Raw genomic sequence first — 19,573 nt, forward strand, 5'->3', positions numbered from 1 at the left:
GTGCCTATGGCTTTATGCCAGCCCCTGCGTTCTTCTAGCCCCTGAGTAGGTCTCCCTGCTGGAGCGTGACCCTTCCCTCCGGCAGGGCAGAAGTTGTGTGGGTTTCGTTGTTGGCTGGATCCCGTGCCTCGGACTGTGCCCAGCTCAGAGTAGTTGCTCCATAAATCAGCTGAGCCGAGGAATGTGAGAAACAGCTGGAGTCCTCGAGCATTCTGTGAGGGAGGGCAGGTGGCCACAGAGGGAGCTGAGGAAGGATAAGGGGGACGGGCAACTTCCCTGGCAAAGCACCCTCCCCTCCTTCTTTGCATGCTGCCAGCCTCTTGGGACGCCTCTCCTTCAAAGCTCACCCACCTGCTCCTCATCGGTGCAGCCCTGTGACTTATCGTGATTGTTCCCATGCACACACGAGAAACCCGGCTCAGAGAGGTGGAATTACTTGCCTGAGTCCCACGGCCCATTGGCAGCACAATCAGGATTCGAGCCCAACTCCACACCTGTGTCATTCACCCCTGTCCTCTGAGGCCTCTCTCCACCTCCCAGGGCCTCTTTCCTTAGTCTCTCTCTTGCTTTCCCTTTCTCCTTCCTCCTCTTCCTTTCTTGCTTCCTGCTAGTCTTAAAAAAAAAAAAAACTCAACCTTTTTTTTCTTGCATTTTATTCTTTTCAATGTGTTTTCACATCCATGGTCTTCCTTGATGTAGGGAAGGCAAAAGTTATTTCCCCATTTTTCAGGTGGTGAAACAGACAGAAAAAAAGGTCTGGCGATCGGCCTGTGGTGCCAGTGTGCCAGCCGGCAGAGCTGGGGAGAGCAGGGCCTGGCTCTGCCCACTCCAGCAGAACCTACTCGGCGTGGTAGCACTGAGCAAAGAAAGCAGTCCAGTTTTTTTCTTTTTTTCTTTTTTTTTCCTTTTCTAGGGCCATTCCCACGGCATAAGGAGGTTCCCAGGCTAGGGGTGCAATAGGAGCTGTAGACCCCAGCCTACGATGCAGCCACAGCACCGCTGGATCTGAGCCGCATCTGTGACCTACACCAGAGCTCACGGCAACGCCAGATCCTTAACCCACTGAGCGAGACCAGGAATCGAACCCACAACCTCATGGTTCCTAGTTGGATTCATTAACCACTGCACCACTATGGAAACTCCCAGTTTTTTCACTTAGGGTGTATGGTGACCTTGTGCAGGTCTTACTATATCTTCCCATTTTACCGATGAGGAAGCTAAGGCTTTGGGGGATGGACAGACATGCCCAGGTTGTTCACCTGGTGAGTCGTAGGCAGGGATTGGACCACAGAGCTCTTTCCAGGGCTACACCCTTTCTGTGCATTGTACTGCTGCCTCCTTGGCTTGTGACTGCGAGGTCCTTCCTCGTCACCCATTCTTCCTGTCCCGGTGAGAGTCGCCTTGTTAATACCCAGAACTCCTGCCTTCACCAGAGCCCCAACTCTGCTGGAGCAGGTTGCTCTCCCCAGTTAGAGGGTTCTTGTAACTTTCAGCTGGCCTCAGGGGCCTCAGGAGGGATAAAAGGGGGCTGAGTGATGACATTGTGTCCCCCCAGTATCTCAGATGGCTACAGACCCATGAGTCTGCCCATCGCCTTCCTGCCCCTTCAGGGCTGTCATCAAAAATGACCCAGCTGTGCTCCATGACAGTGTGTGTCCCTGTGGTTCCTGGGGTGTGGCTGACTCACGGTGCTCTCAGTGCCCTGTATACTGCTGGGAACTTTGTCACTGCTGATTAAATTATTTCTGAGTCACTGACCAGAAGGCAGGAGTTTCCCACCACTCCTGCTGTTTTCCCGTTTCCTGTGTCCTTTGTCAGCCTCACGTGGGCTGTTCCCAGTGGGCGGCCAGCCTTCCTTGTTTGCCTTGGACTGAAGGGGACCCCAGGTCACGGGGCTCTCAGTGCTAAAACCAGTACAGTCTCAGCCAAACCAAGACAGGTGGCCACCTAGTTTTCAGTCTCACTTGAGCAGGCCAAAATCCTGTCCAGCTGAGCATGTGAGCCAGAGAACAGCCAGGGCTCTGCCAGCCCATGGAAGCATCTCTTTAACACCTTGGTCAAAACTTTGGATTTATGGAAAGTCATCTGAGGATGGAACTTAGGCTGCTCCATCCCATCCAGGAGGAACTGAGTCTCATGCAGTGTTGGGGGCTGCTGATTGCAGTAGCGTGGAATGGGCAGTTAGATTTGGAAGAACTTGTGAGCAAGAGCTTTGGCCAAAGGAACTGGTGGAGAGCTTCCTTAGAGCCACTGAGGGGAGGACCTGATGCAGAACAGAAGGGGAAGTAAGAATAGTCTTTTCCCTAAATAGCGATTGGGAAATAAGACATGGTTCAAGGCCAAAGTGCCTAGCTCAGCATCACATGGAAAAGTGACTCTGGGGAGGACTCCTCCCACTGACTGCCTTATTGACAATATGTAGCCTCTTAGGATAGGATCTCAAAAGCTTACAGCTATGGACTCTGTCCATTTCATAGAGGAGGAAACTGAGGCCCCAAGAGGGGAGTACCTGGCCTAAGGTCACAGGGGAGGCAGAAGTGGGGCTGAAACCAGAACCCAGCTACCACCAACCTCCTGTTTTCCCTCGCCTCACACTAAGTCCTCTGTTTGAAGTATGTTAATACAGTCAGCATATGTCTCCTGGTTTTTAGGCACCCAAAGCCCAGAGAGGTTGAGTGACTCAGGCAAGGTCACACAGCAAGGCAAAGAGCACAAGCCTATTCTGCATTGGTCAAAGTAGCAGAAATTGAAAAAATTGATCCTATTCAGTGTTGATATTGGGGAAAAGACATTTGGAGGCTTATTGGTTCTTTCAGCAATTATTTTTATTCTTAAAAGTTTTTTTTATTAGAGTTGATTTACAATGTTCTGTCAATTTCTGCTGTGCAGCAGAGTGACCCAGTTATACATATATATACATTCTTTTTCTCACATTATCTTCCATCATGTTCCATCACAAACTTGCATTTGCATCTTCTTCTTCTTCTTTTTTTTTTTTTTTTTTTTTTTTTTTGCTTTTTAGGGCCGCTCCTGTGGTATATGGAGGTTCCCAGGCTAGGGGTCTAATCAGAGTTACAGCTGCCGACCTACGCCACAACCACAGCCACGCCAGATCTGAGCCTCATCTGCGACCTACACCACAGCTCATGGCAACGCCAGAGCCTTAACCCACTGAGTGAGACCAGCGATGGAACCCACAACCTCATGGTTCCTAGTCGGATTCGTTTCTGCTACGCCATGACGGGAACTCCTAGTTTGCATCTTCTAACCCCAAAGTCCCAGTCCATCCCAATCCCTCCTCCTTCCCCTTGGCAACCACAAGTCTGTTCTCCATGTCCATGAGTTTATTTCTTTTCTATAGACAGGTTCATTTGTGCTGTATATTAGATTCCAAATATAAGTGATCAGCAATTATGTTTTGAAGGGTTGTTTTGTGTGCCTGGGGAATTAGCTGAAAACAGCCAAACATGTTCTTGCCCCAGGGAGCTGTCTTCTGTTGAAGGAGACAGATGAGAAATCAGTAAACTAACACAATGATTATAAAGTTGTGGTCAGTTTTTTGAAAGAAACAAGTGCTCTCCTGCAGATTGAAGGGTCAGGTTACTTTAGTTAGGGTGCGTGGGTGGTATAGAGCAGAGATAAATTGGTTCTATCTCTCTAGAGAGCAGTTTATCAATATCTATCAAGATTTTAAAATCAGAAGCTTGTGATCCCACAGTTCCTCTTCTGGAAATCTGCTCTCTTGAGATAGTAGGGTATGTGTGGAGGGATTTATGTATAGGGATAGTCATTGCACCAATATTTGTAGCAGAGAAAAACTGGAGCTAACCTAAATGTCCATCATTAGGGGAGCAGTTAAATTATGTATCCATATAGTGGAAGACTGTGCAGCATCACAGCATAGAGACAAGAGAGCCAGAGAGCCTTGTCTCTGTATGAAAGGATGGCTGCAAGGTACTGTTCTTTAGGCAATTGTCTGTATGCATTTCTGTATAATTATTATGCCTGTATTTAGTTATATAACATAGATATATATTTAGGAATTACACTGTTGCAAAAAGTTTTACAATACCTACAATTCAATCCCGCTTTTAGTTAAGAAATGCAACTGTAGGAGTTCCCGTTGTGGCTCAGTGGTAACGAACCCGACTAGTATCCAGGAGGATGCAGGTTCAATCCCTGGCCCCGATCTGTAGTTAAGGATCCAGCTTGCCGTGAGTTGTGGTGCAGGTCACAGATGCAGCTTGGATCTGGCATTGGTATGGCTGTGGCATAGGTCAGCAGCTGCAGCTCTGATTTGACTCCCTAGACTGAGAACTTCCATATGCCACAGGTGCAACCCTAAAAAGAAAAAAAAAATTAAAGAAACGTAACTGCATCCACAACTGTGCGTATGGGCTGTTTGCATGTGCATGGAACTATATACACCATATTTTTAATGATCTGTACCTCTAAGGAGTGAGACCAGAGTGGGAAGTAAGAGTTCTTACTCTCCTTTATCATTTCTCTTCTGTATTATTTGGGTTCATTGCAGCATGTATATGTTACTTTTCTTTTCTTGCTTTTTAGGGCTGCACTCACAGCATATGGAGGTTCCCAGGCTAGGAGCTGAATCAGAGCTACAGCCGCCGGCCTACACCACAGCCACAGCAACGCCAGATCCCAGCTTCCTGGGCCCTCTGACCCCTCGCCTCTCCCTTGCAGGTACTACATGAAGCCTGTTTGGCCAGCTGTGTTTTCTGGTGAAGAGCAGCCACCCCAGGACTCCTCCAGCCCCTCTTCGGGGGCCCCCAGATCCAGCGACTCCTCGACACCACCCCTCCGCCCCATCCTGAAGAAGACGGCCGGCCTGGGCTTCTGCATCATCTACCTCTTCTTTATCACCAGCATCATCTTCCCCGCCATCTCCACCAACATCGAGTCCCTCGGCAAGGGCTCCGGCTCACCATGGACCACCAAGTTCTTCGTCCCCCTCACCACCTTCCTCCTGTACAACTTTGCCGACCTGTGCGGCCGGCAGATCACTGCCTGGATCCAGGTGCCGGGGCCCAGAAGCAAGGTGCTCCCAGGGCTCGTGCTCCTCCGGACCTGCCTCGTCCCCCTCTTTGTGCTCTGCAACTACCAGCCCCGCGTCCACCTGCAGGTGGTGGTCTTCCAGTCCGACGTGTACCCGGTGCTCTTCACCTCCCTGCTGGGGCTCAGCAATGGCTACCTCAGCACCCTGGCTCTCATTTACGGGCCCAAGATCGTGCCCAGGGAGCTGGCCGAAGCCACAGGGGTGGTGATGACCTTTTACCTGTGCTTGGGTCTGATGCTCGGCTCAGCCTGCTCTGCCCTAATTGTGCATCTCATCTAGGAGGGGCGATGGCTGGACCTTGGTGCCACGCGATGCCCGGGAGCCTCGGCGAGAAGGGGAGGAAATGCCGGGAGGGCCCAGGAGGCCAACAGGAAGGGCTGGAGTTGGCCCTGCCGAGCATGCTTGGCCCTCGTCACTCCCAGGGACCCGGGACCAAGGCTATTCCCAGGCCAAGCAGACATTCTGGAATGTCCTGTGATGCTGGAACAGCAAAGACACCTGAATGAGGCACAGTTACAAGTTACACAGTCAGAGAGCTCCTCGCCCATGGGTACATTCCACCTGTCCTTCGTCCCTCCTGGGAACCGTGCTGTCAGTATGTGGCTCTGAGTTGTTTACAGGGCAGGGCCAAGACCCTCTGCATGGCCTCTGCCTCCTCCCAGCTGATGGCAAGATGTGTGAGACTCCTTAGCCCTCCCTACCCGGAGAGGGTCCCCCCTGGAACGGCCAGTCCTCAGGCCTGAGACCCAAGCCTGTGCAGATCCCTTACTTTTGGTTACCAGCCAGACTTGGAACCCCAGGAAGACAGGCCCTCCAGGAGCCCTTCATTCCCTGGACATGGGCTCCACGCTGTACCCGGGACCAAGCATGTCAAGCCTGGGTTTCAAACAGGGATCCTTTAAGTGGTCTGTGGTCTGAGTCAAGGCAGGGTTTATCGTCTATGTTTATATGTCAAGGCCATTGGTTCAGGGGCCTAATAAATACCTGGGTACTTAATGAAAGCCTTACTGGTGGCTGTATTAGGGTCTTGGCAGGAAATAGCGTACTCAAATTGGGTAATTTGAGGATAAAGAGGGGGTGTAAGAACCCTAAGAGCTTGTGCATTATATCCTGGAAGGCCGTTCTTCCTCGGGCCTGACGGGAGGGGCACGTCCCGCCTGCTGTGACCGCAGGAGGCATATTCCTTCCCCCATCTCCTCCAAGTCCCTGAGGGCTGGACCATAAGCCAAGGAGCACGCAAAGGGTGGAGAGGGGACTGGAGGGGTAGAAGGTGTCCAGAGGGGGGCCGCTCGCTCCTTCCCTTCCAGGTTGCTTTGTTATGAACGTCGGGAGAGCTGCGCAGCTCTCAGCAGCAGCAGTAGGTGTTGCTTTGTCCTGGTCGGTTCTGGGTAGCCATGTATTTTGAAGCTGTTGTTTCAAAAGGCAACCCTCAGGTTCTGAGACCCCCACCTCGCAGTCAACTGACATGAGTAGTAATTTATATTTTTTCAGGTTCCCTGAAGGCTTCCACAAGGCTGTCCCTTGCGGGGCGCAGGCAGATGGACATGGGAATCAGAGAGAGAAAGGAACTAGATCCGACCAGGAGTTCTTTCTCAGGAGTCACGTAGGAAGCGCTGAGTCTGCCCCTGAGGAATGACAACCCTGAGAGCCATAAATCAAGCAGCTCATGCTTCGAAGTGCGGTGTCCTGCAGACAGCGGATTAAACCCAGAAGCAGCTAGTCATCCACCCAGTGGCGGCAGCTTATGTTCCCCACCGATGCAGGCTAGTACACACTCCTCTGTGGTCAGAGAATTGAAAGGGACACCCTCGAAAGGTTTTTGGAAACTTGATACTTTTTAAAAAATTTATTTTTTAAGCTTTACAAATAAATTCTCCCCTCTCCCCTGCCCCTCCTTGCAGAAAGCTGAAATCTCCCCTCTTGGCTTCCTGCTCCCCCGCCCCCCGCCCGACTGACTCCATCATTTGGGGCATCCTTCTGGCTGGTGATTCATCTCAACCTCAGGTGTCTTCCAAATGGGCAGCATGTCTGCTTGAAGGTGAAAGGGCGGTCTCTGAGCTTGGAGGTAGGGAGGAGTGGGGGTCTCGCGTGCTCTGCAGAAGGGGGGTAGCTCTCAGAAGTAAAAGAAGAGGTGTCCGTGTTAGTGAAATGATTTGAAATTAGCGGGGAGTGAAGGGGGAAGAGGGCGGCCCACCCTCATGATGCAGCACTGGGAGGAGCTGAGGAGACGATGGCCTCGGTCCACGCCAGCTCTGCTGCCAGAGGAGGGGCAGCTGCTGGGCTGCTGGGAGGATGATGCGGGCTTTTGTCCACCATTCTTTGTTGCTCACGTGAGTGGACATTTTGCAAAGGATGGTTCCTTCCCCAAAAAGGGAAGAAGGAAAATGAAAATACATCTCCAGGCAGAGGGGCGGATGGTGGCGTTCAGGTGTCCTTGTCCTTTGGTCACTGTGAGAGTGGCTCGTGGGGCTTGGCTGCTGTGGGTCTCGTGTGACCCCAGCAGACTTGTGGGACTAGCTCACATATTCCGGGGTGTGAACAAAACTTGCTAAAGAGAAGAGGACTTTTCAGTGAAAGAGGTAGTGGGAGAATCACTGAGAAGTCGCCTTTGTCAAATAGTTCCCTGATTTAATCCCAAGTGGCAGTTTTAAATGCATGCCCTTGCGGATCCCCAGAGCGTACACATTTCCATTTTCCTCCTTTTATTCATAAAGAAAGCCAGAGGCAGCCAAGTGAGGTGACTGTTTAACTAGTGGGTGGCCAGTTCCTACATGCCTGGGGACACGGAGAGGCTTGAACCAGGGGCGAGTATTCTTAGCAAAGACCCTTTCTTCTGCTGTCTTCGGCCCAGTGCTCCGAAGAAGATTCGGGGCCTTCTCGTCAGCTTGGACGTGATGTAAGAGGAAGTCATTGCAGGGCCCCGGCTCCTGACATTGTGGAATGCTTTACTAGAGAACCCCAGGTAGCAGAGAGGAGGCCAGAAGTCAGTTCGAAGATGATTTTATTCCAGTGGAGGGTAAATGTAAAGCCCATACTCCTCTCAACCCTGCATGCTTTCTAAGTGAGAGCTTCTAGTACCTACTTTACCAGGATCACTTCCTTGGTGGCACCTTTGTCAGTGCCACTTATGCCTGGGGTCCTGGCCACCGCTGCCCTCCACCCATTGGCTGGGGTCTGCCCAGTTCCACCTGTGACCCCGGCAGGACCCCACAAGGAATTCAGCCCCTGTGGAGGCTGGGATTAGTCACCGGGCCACACACCTAGGGTCCCAGACAGACTTTCCATCGGCTGCCCAGACTCCTGGCCCAGTGCTCCCTCTGCCAGGTGCTTTACCTGCATTTTCCTCCATCCGTTGGTGAACGAAATGAGGCCCAGATAGGTTAAGTAACTCACCCCAGGTCACTCAGCTACTAAGTACCCCAGACAAGAAACCTAGGTCTGCCTATACCAAGAGGTCCTCACCCACCCTGCCCTCATGCGCCTATGCTGAACCTTCACTTTCTTTTTGATTCTGTCCTAACAGTTCCTCACTCAGAGATTGGCTGGAGTGTTGTTCCAAGTGGATGTGTTGTCCAGAAGCCTGACTCTGGCCCTGGCCTAGTCGATCTAACCCGTGCAGCTGTCCAGACCCCTTGCAGGACTGGGCCCCCATAGATCCAGACCCTAGGCCACCTCAGGGTCACCACTCTCACCACTCCTTGTTGGGCATTGATCCTGGGCTGCTTCCAGGCCTGCCCTGTCCAGTCCATTTCAGTCCTTAGCCCCTGCCCTTCCTGGTCCCACATCCTATCTCCTGGATGCCACTTCCCACCACTGAGGTCACCCTGGCATGGCTGCTGCTGCTGGACCTGGCTTTAGGCCCAGGACGGTGGGACACAATGTAAACTGTCAGCCCTAACCCACTGCGCTGGTTTCCCTTCCTCACGAGATGCCAGGCTTGCCTGCATCCCCGCTGCCTGGCTTCTTCCCTGCCCTAAGTCAGGGCAGCAGAGTCTGCTTGGAGGAGCTTCCTGGGAATGTGGTTTTATGATGCTCTTCACCCAGTGATGCTTTAAGAAAGAGAAGAGAAAGGAAGGAAAGGGAGGGAGGAGGAAGGAAGAAAAAAGAGACGGGGCTGGGCTAGGAGCCTGCTCTAGGATTCAGTGGGTTCGTGAATGAGAGTGTCCCTGAGGTCTCTTAAGTGCAGAGTTCTGTACGGGTTCCAGCTGTGTCTGCTGGTTCTGTCTGGAAATACAGATGCTTTCCCTTCCTTTTCTCCTCGCCTACCCGCTTCACCTACCCACTTTTTGTCTTCTTTTTCTGGAGGCAGCTGGAGAGGCATTTCTGTCCTGTGGGATGACACTCTGCCTTGTCCTCAGATGGGGTTTGGTGCCTGTAACCTTGGAAGAGCATTCATAGGAGGGGGTGGCTCTGAGCCTCTGAGCAGGTGGCTCCTGTAGCAGGGCAAGGGCGTGGTCTGCATCAGAGCAAAGAAGGTGCCTGTTACTGAGCGCCCGTGATGTCCAGGCTGTGCCATGTACCAAAACACTACCATGTGGGAGCCCCATTTTACAGAGGAGGAAACTGAGACCCAGGGGTTAAGTCAGCAAGAGGCTGAACTGGAATTCAGACCAGGGTTGTGAGGCTTCAAAGCCTATCTTCTCTCCACCCTGCTGCCTTAGAAGATTGAGAGGGTACTTCCAGGACAAATGGTTTGTGGACCTGAGGAGCCCCAGGCCACAGGCTGGGTAGGGGGATGGGGTTCCAGGAGGCTAGACTAACCTGTTCAGCATGGTTGACAGCGGTCACCCAGCCTGCCCCCAGTGCCTCTATGGGGTTTGATGTGGGGATCACTGGTCTTCAGTCACCAGGGATACAGCCTTTACAGACACTTGAACTGCAAGTTGACCAAACAAAGGCAAGGTTGACAGAGCTGGGGAGCTTCACCCTGTGGACTTCACATGTCAAGAGGCCTCACGTGTATCCTCTCCAGGGGGCCCAGGAAGCAGGGGGCCCAGCTGCCCAGAAACTGAGCAGAGTGCAACATCCTGGGATGACCACACCTCCAATGCCTGACTTAGACACATGCCCAGAGCTGGGAGGGACCCTGAGGTCACCGAGTCCACCCTTGCCCCTTGGCAGGATGATACCTGGGTTACTCTAGACCAGCTGACACCAGGCCAGTGCTGCCCAGCAAAATCTGCCAGATTGAGTCCAGAGCCCAAAGGAGATAGAGCATCCCCAGTCCTGCTCTTATTCTGGAAACAGCCCCATGTGCCTAGTGCATCTCTCCCTCACTTCACTCTGGACAGGAGGATGTGGGCCCTCTTGCCCAGCAGTCTCACCCGACACCCCCATCCCTGCTGCTCTGGCCCCAGTCCCTCTCCCTGGAGTTTAATGAGGGCAGCATGTTCCAATCTCCCTGGACTTCTGTTCTTCCTACTTCCTTCAAAGACCCTTGCACAGGCCTCAGTCGGGGAGCCCTGGGTAGAATGAGAGGTTCACGGAAGGCTGAGATCATTGCAGAGGTTGGCATGGGCTTCCCGTAGACCTAGGAGCCGTAACTTCCATCAGCTTGTCAAAGGGGCTGCGTTCTAAGGCTCAGAGCCCTGAGTGCTACCATGACCTGTCACATCGGGTGGTGTCCTTGGGCAGGGCACAGTGCTGAAGGACAGGACTCTGGAGCCAGGATGCCGGGTTTGGAATCAGGACTCTTAGGAGTGATTCAGGGCAGGTTTCTTAAGCTCTCTGTGTCTCAGTTTCCTTATCTGTAAAGGTCGACAGAGTACCTACCCTCATGGGGTTGTTGTGAAGACTGAATATCCAGGTAGAGCTCTTCATCCATGATAAAGTATTGCCTCTTCTCCTCCCCATCGCCCCATGAACTTGGCAGGTCAGCGGTGACCCTCACCCCTTTTCTGATGAGGAAGAACAGTGGAGACCATGGCTCAGAAACAGAGCCTCTGGCTGCAAATGCAGCGGGTCCCGCTGGCTCTCCAGGGAGAGCACTGAGGCGGGGAAGTCAGTGCGCTGCTCTCAGAGGTGGGAGGCTCCCTTTAGAGAAGCTGGGAAATAAACCGGATCCGCCAGCAGTTTCAGTCACAAGACACAGGAGGCTAGAGGTGGCTTCAGGTATGAGTCAGAAACTGCACACCTGAAGGGGCCTGGGCGTGTCTCCAAGGTGGCCTCCTTGAGGTCACTCTGTCTAGTCTGATTTCCAGAGAAAGAGAAGAGCTCCTGTTTATGGAGCATTACGAGCCAAGCATGTTAACACACAATCTACTCAATCACACCATGAGGAAGTACCATTATCCCATTTCATTGGTGCCCACACTAAGGCTCAGTCACAGGTGCTGAGTGGCAGAGCTGAGATTCAAAGCCAGCACCCAAAGATCAGGAGAGCATCAGTCCACACCAGAATCACCAAGCGCCTGGCAATGTGCAGATCCTGGATCTGCCTGCAAGGCTTCTGGCTCCACAAGTCTGGGTGGGGCATGACAAAGCACCTTTTTAGACAAGTTCCCAGGTGGTGCTGATGCTGCTGGTCGGGGAAGACCACTTGGAGAACCAGGGTGCTAGAGCCCTCAAGCCTGAGGATGGCTGTCAGGAGCTCATGCCTGGCCCGAAGAGAGAGCAAAGGCTCTGTCTATTTCTGCTCCAGACTAGAGAGTCTTTAAAGAAGCAAGTGTATTGTGGATGCTCACACATCCTTCCTTAAAATGATCACAGGTCCAGGGCATCTTCTCTACCAGCCCCCAAGGTTGGCACCCATTTGCATCTTTCGCGCCTACTCCCTTCACCATCCATGTTCAGGAGGGAGGAGGGAGTGGGAAAGGATGCGGCCCGAGGGGCCAGTGGGCCCCGGCCCACCGCTTGGTGTTGGAGAGCTGGAAGGAGCTGTGGTCTCGCTCTACTCAGGCATTCTGTAATGAGGAGCAGGGGGTTGGGGGCCAGGGTCACACCTCCTACCTGTTCTCAGGGTCTTGTTAGCTGCTGAGGTGGTGTTAACTGTTTTTCATTTTGCTGAGTCTTTGCTGAGACTCAAAAAGGGAAATGAGCCATTACCAAACAGCAGCCCTTTTTGAAACAGAAACTGAACTGACTGCATTTTCTAATAACATTTTGTGAGCTAAGAATGCAGAAGTCTGCCCTTGCTTTATCAAAGCTGTCTTCCAGAAGTTGTCTTTGGCTCACCTTCTGCTCACGAAGTTCTGTGAGGGGGATGGGAAGGGTCAAATGCCAAAATGTGCCAGCCTGTTAGTGCCACACCAGTTGGCATTTCATGGCCGACCAATGGCTGGTCATGAGGATGTTGGGACATTTCCCTTTCCTTCTTGCCCTTTGCAGCTTCAGCCATCTCAATTCTTGAAGTGGCCGGGGGCAGGGCTCACAATCAAGGGACTTTGAGCAAGTCACTAACCTCTCTGAATCTTAAGTGTTCTTTCCTGCAAAGTGAGAATATTAATCTTGCATATCTCAAAATCCTGACCAGGTCAGAGTGCCCCGTAAACTGCAAAAGGTAAATAAGGTATTAGCTCTTGTTATTATTAAGCTACCCATATGTTCATTTGCGCCCCATCCTGTGAGGCAAGGAATTGGTAGGTCTAAGGAGACATGGCAGCCTGGAGCTCACACCTCTTCCCCCTTCTGGGCCATCCTCTGAGTACCCAGAACCTCTTGCCTAAATAGGCTCAAACTGAAACCCGGCCCTGCACAGGCTCTTTCCTAAATCCATCCCCCCCGAAGTCAGGCTGCTAGAGGCACTTCTAGACTCAAGGGATGGCTGTGTGCAAGTGGTGCCGAGTTGGGACACACATGCTGGGGGTACCCACATGTGTGCATACGAAACCCCTCCAGATGGGGACTGAGCCATCACATTCCTGAGTAGAACCTGAAGAAGTCAGAGAATTCCAGATTCAAGCTTTCTAGGTTGTTATAAAGGTGTATGTGTCAAGGCAGAAGGGAGATTGTGTTGTATGAAACTTAGCGACCTGATTTATAACTTAACACGTTGAGACACGTGGTACATGGGTTTCCTTTGTATTCTTGCCTTGGGCCACAGATGTTCACAGATTACTAGAAGTTTGAATTCCACGTTCTTTGAGCCAGGCCAACCTCTTATTTTTCTTTTTGTGTCTCTCCTGTTTCTAGAAGGTAAGAGAGGAAGAGGGACTCCCCTCCCCCTTGCCTTCTGTGGTCCTGGGAAGACGCAGTGGTCGGCCAGCCTTTGATGCGCATCAAACTCTACTGAACAGCTGTTCATCTCACCTGTGCCCGAGATAGTTCTGTTTAGAGGAAGGCATGGGGAGAAAAGGCTCGAAAAGACCCTCTAGGGGGTATCTCCTGCTCCCCATCTGCCCCGCAGACCCTAAGAGAATCAGAGTAAATGCTGGTCTGATTATCAAGACAGTCATCAGTAAGAACTGTCTTGGCCTCTATTTCTCCAAGTGTTGAGAGTGTGGTCCTGTGCCAGGTGAGCTTAGATGCCATCCAGCATGTGGCAGTTCTTCCCTTTTTTGTTCTTTCAATCCTAACTACCCATGGGAGGAACTTTCAGTTTAATTCATGTCTTCAACACCTTTTGCTAAAACTTGCCGTTCTCCCTTTTTAACAAAATGAGAGCAGATCTCGGTTCAAGGTCTGGCCCACTAGAATGAAGAACAATGGTTGGTTGTTATTTGTATTTCTTTTTATAGCTTCTTACCTTCTATTTATGACAGGTGATATTGGTTTTCCAGTAAAGTAATGATGTACAGTTTGCTGTTTAAAGTAAATGTAGGAGTTCCCATCGTGGTGCAGTGGTTAACGAATCTGACTAGGAACCATGAGGTTGCGGGTTCGATCCCTGCCCTTGCTCAGTGGGTTAACGATCCGGTGTTGCCGTGAGCTGTGGTGTAGGTTGCAGACGCGGCTCGGATCCAGCGTTGCTGTGGCCCTGGTGTAGGCCAGCAGCTTCAGCTCCGATTAGACCCCTAGCCTGGGAACTTCCATATGCCGCAGGAGCGGCCCAAGAAATGGCAAAAAAAAAAAAAATAATAATAATAAAGTAAATGTAAGTAGGAGTTTCTGTTGTAGCTCAACAGGTTAAGAACCCAACACAGTGTCTGTGAGGATACAGGTTCAATCCCTGGCCTTGCCCAGTGGGTTAAGCATCTGACATTGCCACAAGCTGCTCCATAGGTCACAAATGCAGCTCCGTCTGATGTTGCTGTGGCTGTGGTATAGGCTGGCACCTGCAGCTCCGATTCGACCATTAGCCTGGGAATGTCCGTGTATGCCACAGGTACGGCCCTACAAAGAAAGTAAACAAACAGATATATAAATATTAAGTACATATGAGTAAAACAGCTAAGTTAAAGACTATCAAATCAAAAAGATACAAATAGTATTTGGATATGGCAAATATCAAGTTTATTTTAGAGGCAGGGAACCTGAGACCCAGGCAGGAGTCCCCAGAACCCAGGATGTGTAAGTGTCTCTGATATTTAGGAAGAACACAGACATCTATATTCTCTGAAAATCATGGACTGTTCTGCCTGACGGTCATAGGGTGGGTAAAGCTCCCTTCTAAGTTCAGACTCCCATTAACTCCTTTCATGGCTGGTGTTTTCACTATTTACATTTCGGCCAAATACAAGTGAGAGCCTAAGTTACTGATTGTCCCCTTTAAACTCAGGGCACAAGTCTGGCCATTTTCAGAAGCAAAGGACTTCATCCCTGTAGCTACTAGTGACTGGTAGGGAGGAGAGTAATGGGGTAAAAATAGAAGTGGAGAGAAGTGTAAGTAGGAAGTAGAAGACACAGCAGCTTCAATATTTTTAAGGACCTGAAACTCCAGTGTGGCAATTCATCTCCCAGACTGTCCCTGTCCTAAGTGGACAAAGCAATATGTCTCTGACAAAGCACTGGCCAAAGTCACTCTTTAATGCTGATATGAATGTTACTACTTGTTACCATGACTATGATGATTTGCCCATTAATCTTGCCTGAGCATTTAGTTGGTGCCTGGCATCTGGATGGGGTGTGACATTCTCTCATCCCTCCTCACAAGAAGCCTTTAAGTTAAAATCCTGGCCTCTGGAGTTGCACCAAGTGGGGTTGGAAAACTGGTCTCTTGAAGCTGTGTAACTTAAGGCAAATTAAATCCCTCCCTGAGCCTCAATTTCCTCATCTCTCAAAAATAGGCACAATAATGTACCTATCTCTCAGGATCAAAATACTTCTATAATTGAATGCTTGTACTCATTAAGGGCAGTAAGTAAGCAATCTGTTACAATGTCACTTATTATTAATCACCATTGAGATTAGCACCACGAAGTCAAAGCTTCTAGAAGTCATTCTACCTAAGGTCACCAAGCTCAGGCACGCTGGCTCAGTTGGTGGGATAGGTCTAGTAGTGTTCGGACCTCCGGGCCTCGGGCCCGAAGCTGGGGTGGCGTGGAAAGGGCTACCGGAAAGACCTACCACGGCTGCTCCAAGCTACCTCCGGGCCCCAGCTCCGTTTTCCTGAGGCTTGGACTGGCTGGAGACTCACCCTGCTGTGACCTGCCAGGAGGGATGCGGCGGATACTCAGCTCTACTAGGCCATCCCGCCTAAGCACAGAGGCGATGCCAGGCCCGCCGCGCTCAACTTGGCCGGGAACCGACCCCAGGCCGGCCTTTCCAGGGAGCTGTAGCAGCCACCCGCCACAAAACAAAGACCCGAGCGCAACTTCCGAAAGCCGCGGGGCACGCCGGGAGCCGGGCCGCACAGCCAATCCCCGCGCAGGGACCGACAGCGGTTGCCCGGCAACGGGGCCGGCGCCCAGGCGAGGGGGAGAGGCCTGCAAGGTTGGGCTAGCGGGTGTAGAAGCGGGAGAGGTAGGCGACCTGCCAATCCTGGAGGAGGCTGCTCTTTTCCTGTACGAAGTTCCTTCCCTCAATTCCTTCACTCCTACCCGGACCTGAAGGAAAGAGAAGGTTATCAAGACAAATGATAAGAAACAAGAATAAACCATGGGAACTAATAATAATAAATACATTCTTATTTATTGAGCACATACTGTGGGCTTGGCTCTTTACAGGGAAAGTGTGATTACCGGCCCCATTTTATAAATGAGTAACCAGAGGTTAAACAGATTGGACATCTTGGCCAAAGTAACTCAGCTAAAGTAGCAGAGCTAGAATTTGAACCTGAGTGGTCTTGAATCCACATGGTCTGTGTTCTTACTGAGTCAAGCAGTGACACCCCTTTCAATCCAGCCACAGAAATTTGTATTCCTAGTAGGCCTACCAGTAGGGGCCAATCCAGATTTTATGAGACCTGAATATCAGACAATTTGGGGGCCCTTTTTAGGAAAAAAATAACAAATTACAAATATAAAATAAGGTACAAAGAAAAAAAATCACCTTGTTTAGAATGAAAAAAAAAAAAACCCCACAAAATACTTTTTCTAATTTTACAAAAAATATCTTACCATGTGAACAAGTTCCTAGGGCCCTGCCCAAAGCCATCCTCGGCCCTCAGCTCCTACTGAAGTCCTTCAATTGCATGTCAAACTACCTTGCAGGCTTCTCTGCCTCTCCTCTGATCACTCTGCATTCTAGTCACAGGCCCTCCCTTGCCCGGGACCTAGAAATGATTTAGCAAGGCTTTTCTGGCTGTGGCAGCAAGCTTGGCCTGCCCAGTGAGCAAGCTGAAATGCTGAGCGTTAACACCCTTGGTTGGAAGCAGCCCTTGAACACTGATGGACACAGAATTAGTAGCCATCAGCTGTCAAGTAGAACCATTGAAAGACATCTTCTATACCAGTGGTTCTTAAGGTGTGGTCCTGCAGCACTTGGAAACCTGTTGGAAATGCACACTCTCAGATCCCTTCACACCTACTGAATGAGAAACTCTGGGTGGTGGAGCCTAGCTAGTGGTGTTTTAACAATCTCTCCTACAGAGCCTGCTACATACTCAAGTATGACAACCACACCATTTACCAGAGTGCCCTGTGGCCTAGGATCATCTCCAATAAACTACCCATACTCGAACCCTTGTCTCTGGTCTGCTTCTAGAGGATCACCAGCTCAGGTGAGAACAGGAGGAGGTGTCACTGCCCAGTGAGGAGGAGGATGGTGGCAGGCACCCACTGGATAGAGGCTGAATGTTCTGCTAAAAGCTTTGCTTTTATGTCTCCTTCTCCGCACCACTGCTCCATGAGGAAATCGAGGTTGGAGGATTTAATTGGCTTTGAACCCGGGTCTGCTTGGTCCCAAGGATGAGCTCCTCACCTGCAAGGGCAGAGGGCCAGCCCATTATGTTCTCTTGTCATTGCTGCTGTTCCAGGGCAGGCAGAAATTCAGTTTTGTCATGAGAGAGGCTACAGTCTCTGCCGTTTGGACCCAGCCAGAGTGCCCAACACGGGATGCTGCCACCCTGAGATGGTGGGTGCACCAGCCTCATGGAAGCCACAGCTCAAGGGGATCCCTCACTCCAGTGCTGAGGTCCCTTCAGCCCAGCACCCTCAAGGCTGGTCCCTAAGCCCTCCAGCCCCCAGGGCCTTTTCTGTCACTGATACTGGACACCCAGCCAGCTTTGCAGCTGAGGGTTCAGCTTAGGGTGGGAGGGGTGTGTGCAGATGTCTGAACTCTGCTTCCTCTGATGTCAGAAGCCCTTAGGGCTCTTGGTTCTGCACATTTCCAGGAAACTGAAGCTCTCACTCCCTTGTCACCTGCCCTAGCCCTCTAGGCTTGTACCCGCAAGAGAAATGCCCTTGCCTCCTCTGGGCCCACAACACCTGTGGCTTGAGGTCCCAGCTTTCTTTTCCTTTCTGTTTTCTTTTCTCTCCCTTTCTTTCTTTCTTTCTTTCTTTCTTTCTTTCTTTCTTTCTTTCTTTCCTTTCTTTCTTCCTTCCTTCCTTCCTTCCTTCCTTCCTTCCTTCTTTCCTTCCTTCCTTCCTTCTTTCTTTCCTTCCTTCTCTCTCTCTTTCCTCCCTTCCTCCCTCCTTTTTTTTCTTCCTTTCTTTCTTTCTGTCAAATTTTATGGCCACACCCATGGCATATGGAAGGTCCCAGGCCAAGGACTAAATCTTCACAGCTGCAGTGCTGGGTCCTTTAACTCCTGTGCCGGGGGGAATCAAAACTACAACTTTGCAGCAACCTGAGCCACTGCAGTTGGATTCTTAACCCACTGCGCCACAGCAGGAACTCCCCCAGCTGTCTCTCTTGTTAACAATTTCTCCCCACTCCCCCTACCTGTGATCCAGGAATGATGGCTGTGTTAATAGGTGGGGTTGGGGGCAGGTAGTGGATGGAGGGGGCACTCACAAGAGCATAGACTTCGGTCTTCGGCTCTATTGCTGACTTTGGGCGACTCTCCTGTTAACCCCTCAAAGCCATGTTTGCCTCACCTGTAAAGTGGGGAACCCTACTCCCCTCCCCCGAGGTTGTTCTAATGATGCCCACCAGAGGTAGCACTGTAGGCTCATGACACAGGCATGAGCAGTGATGGGTGCATCCCTTTTCCCTTCATCACAATGACAAGGGACCTGAAGGCTGCTGGTGATGTCCCAAAGGTAGCGCTCTCCCCAGGACACTGCCAGCCCTCCCTTAAGGGCAGGAAGAGACAGAAAGTCTTACTCGGGTGATCACTAGCTTAAGGAAGCCCCAATGCCTCACTCTGCCTAAAACTGACCCCCTGACTCCTCAGCTGATCAGGTCCCTCTACAGAATTTCTCACCATATACTTGCTTTATCTTCATGGTGGTTAGCATGAATTATAATTATTTGTTTTTTTTTTTTACCTTTTTTTAAAATGGAAAATGTGAACAATTACAAAAGAAAACAGAATGGTACATGGCTCTCGTGTACCTACCCATCACCCAGCTTCAACAATTGCCAACTCAGGGCCAGCCATTTTTCACCTCTTCCTGCATTCATTCCCCCCTCCCTGTATTAATTTGAGGCATCATATCATTTCATCTGTAAATATTTTGGTATGTATCTCTGAAGGAGTAGAGCTCTTTTATGAAATATAACCACAATGCTATTATTACACTTAGAAAGATGAATAATTCCTTGCCATCTGATTATTGTTAAGTGTCTGTGTCCCTCCTCCCAGGCTGGGGAGTCCTAAGCGTTTTCTCTCTTGTCCTTGGCTCTATCCACAATGCCTGGGACCTAGGAGACTGTTGGCAAGTACTTGCTGGGTGGATGGATGGATGGATGAGAGAAAGGCAAAGGGTGCTGGGAACCCACCCTGCTTTCCATGGATGCTGCCCCATCCCTTCAACACTGGGGTGTGATTGCTGCCTAGGAGGCCCACAGCCACGTCCCCTCTCTGTCGTGAGCAGCACTGAGGAGCCAGAGCCGTAAACCTGTTTCAGTTTCTCTCCCTCCCAAGCCGCCTTTGGCTTAATCAGGCAGCACATCACTAATCCTCTCCTCATGGCTGCAGCCTGCTCCCCCTGCACAGTTAATTCCACCTTCCGACTTAATCATCATCCTTAGTGCTTTCAATAAGGGGCTTTGCATCTTCAGAGCCCCACTCAG

At 50.9% G+C, this 19,573-nt stretch overlaps 1 protein-coding gene and 1 long non-coding RNA gene across 2 annotated transcripts in view; one reads left to right on the forward strand and one right to left on the reverse strand.

Annotated features, from left to right (window-relative positions):
* The window catches only part of SLC29A3 (solute carrier family 29 member 3), a 44,024-nt gene extending 37,951 nt beyond the window's left edge, over positions 1-6,073 (forward strand). The window contains exon 6 of the mRNA XM_001925631.6: positions 4,705-6,073. Coding sequence (XP_001925666.4) covers positions 4,705-5,356 — 652 coding nt within the window. The 3' untranslated portion in view covers positions 5,357-6,073. The remainder of the gene's footprint in view (positions 1-4,704) is intronic.
* Positions 6,074-6,910: 837 nt separating this feature from the next.
* LOC146396871 (uncharacterized) lies at positions 6,911-11,094 on the reverse strand. The gene is made up of 3 exons (XR_014828130.1): positions 10,850-11,094; positions 9,839-9,953; positions 6,911-9,533 (listed from the first exon to the last, which is right to left on the reverse strand). It is a non-coding gene; the product is annotated as an uncharacterized LOC146396871 (long non-coding RNA).
* Between the last annotated feature and the right edge of the window lie 8,479 nt (positions 11,095-19,573).

The sequence above is a fragment of the Sus scrofa genome, chromosome 14 (assembly GCF_054392235.1).
Source record: "Sus scrofa isolate SSC_HxYL_T2T_F1_AM1 chromosome 14, Sscrofa_HxYL_maternal_Yorkshire_Landrace_v2.0, whole genome shotgun sequence".
Classification (NCBI taxonomy): Eukaryota; Metazoa; Chordata; class Mammalia; order Artiodactyla; family Suidae; genus Sus; species Sus scrofa.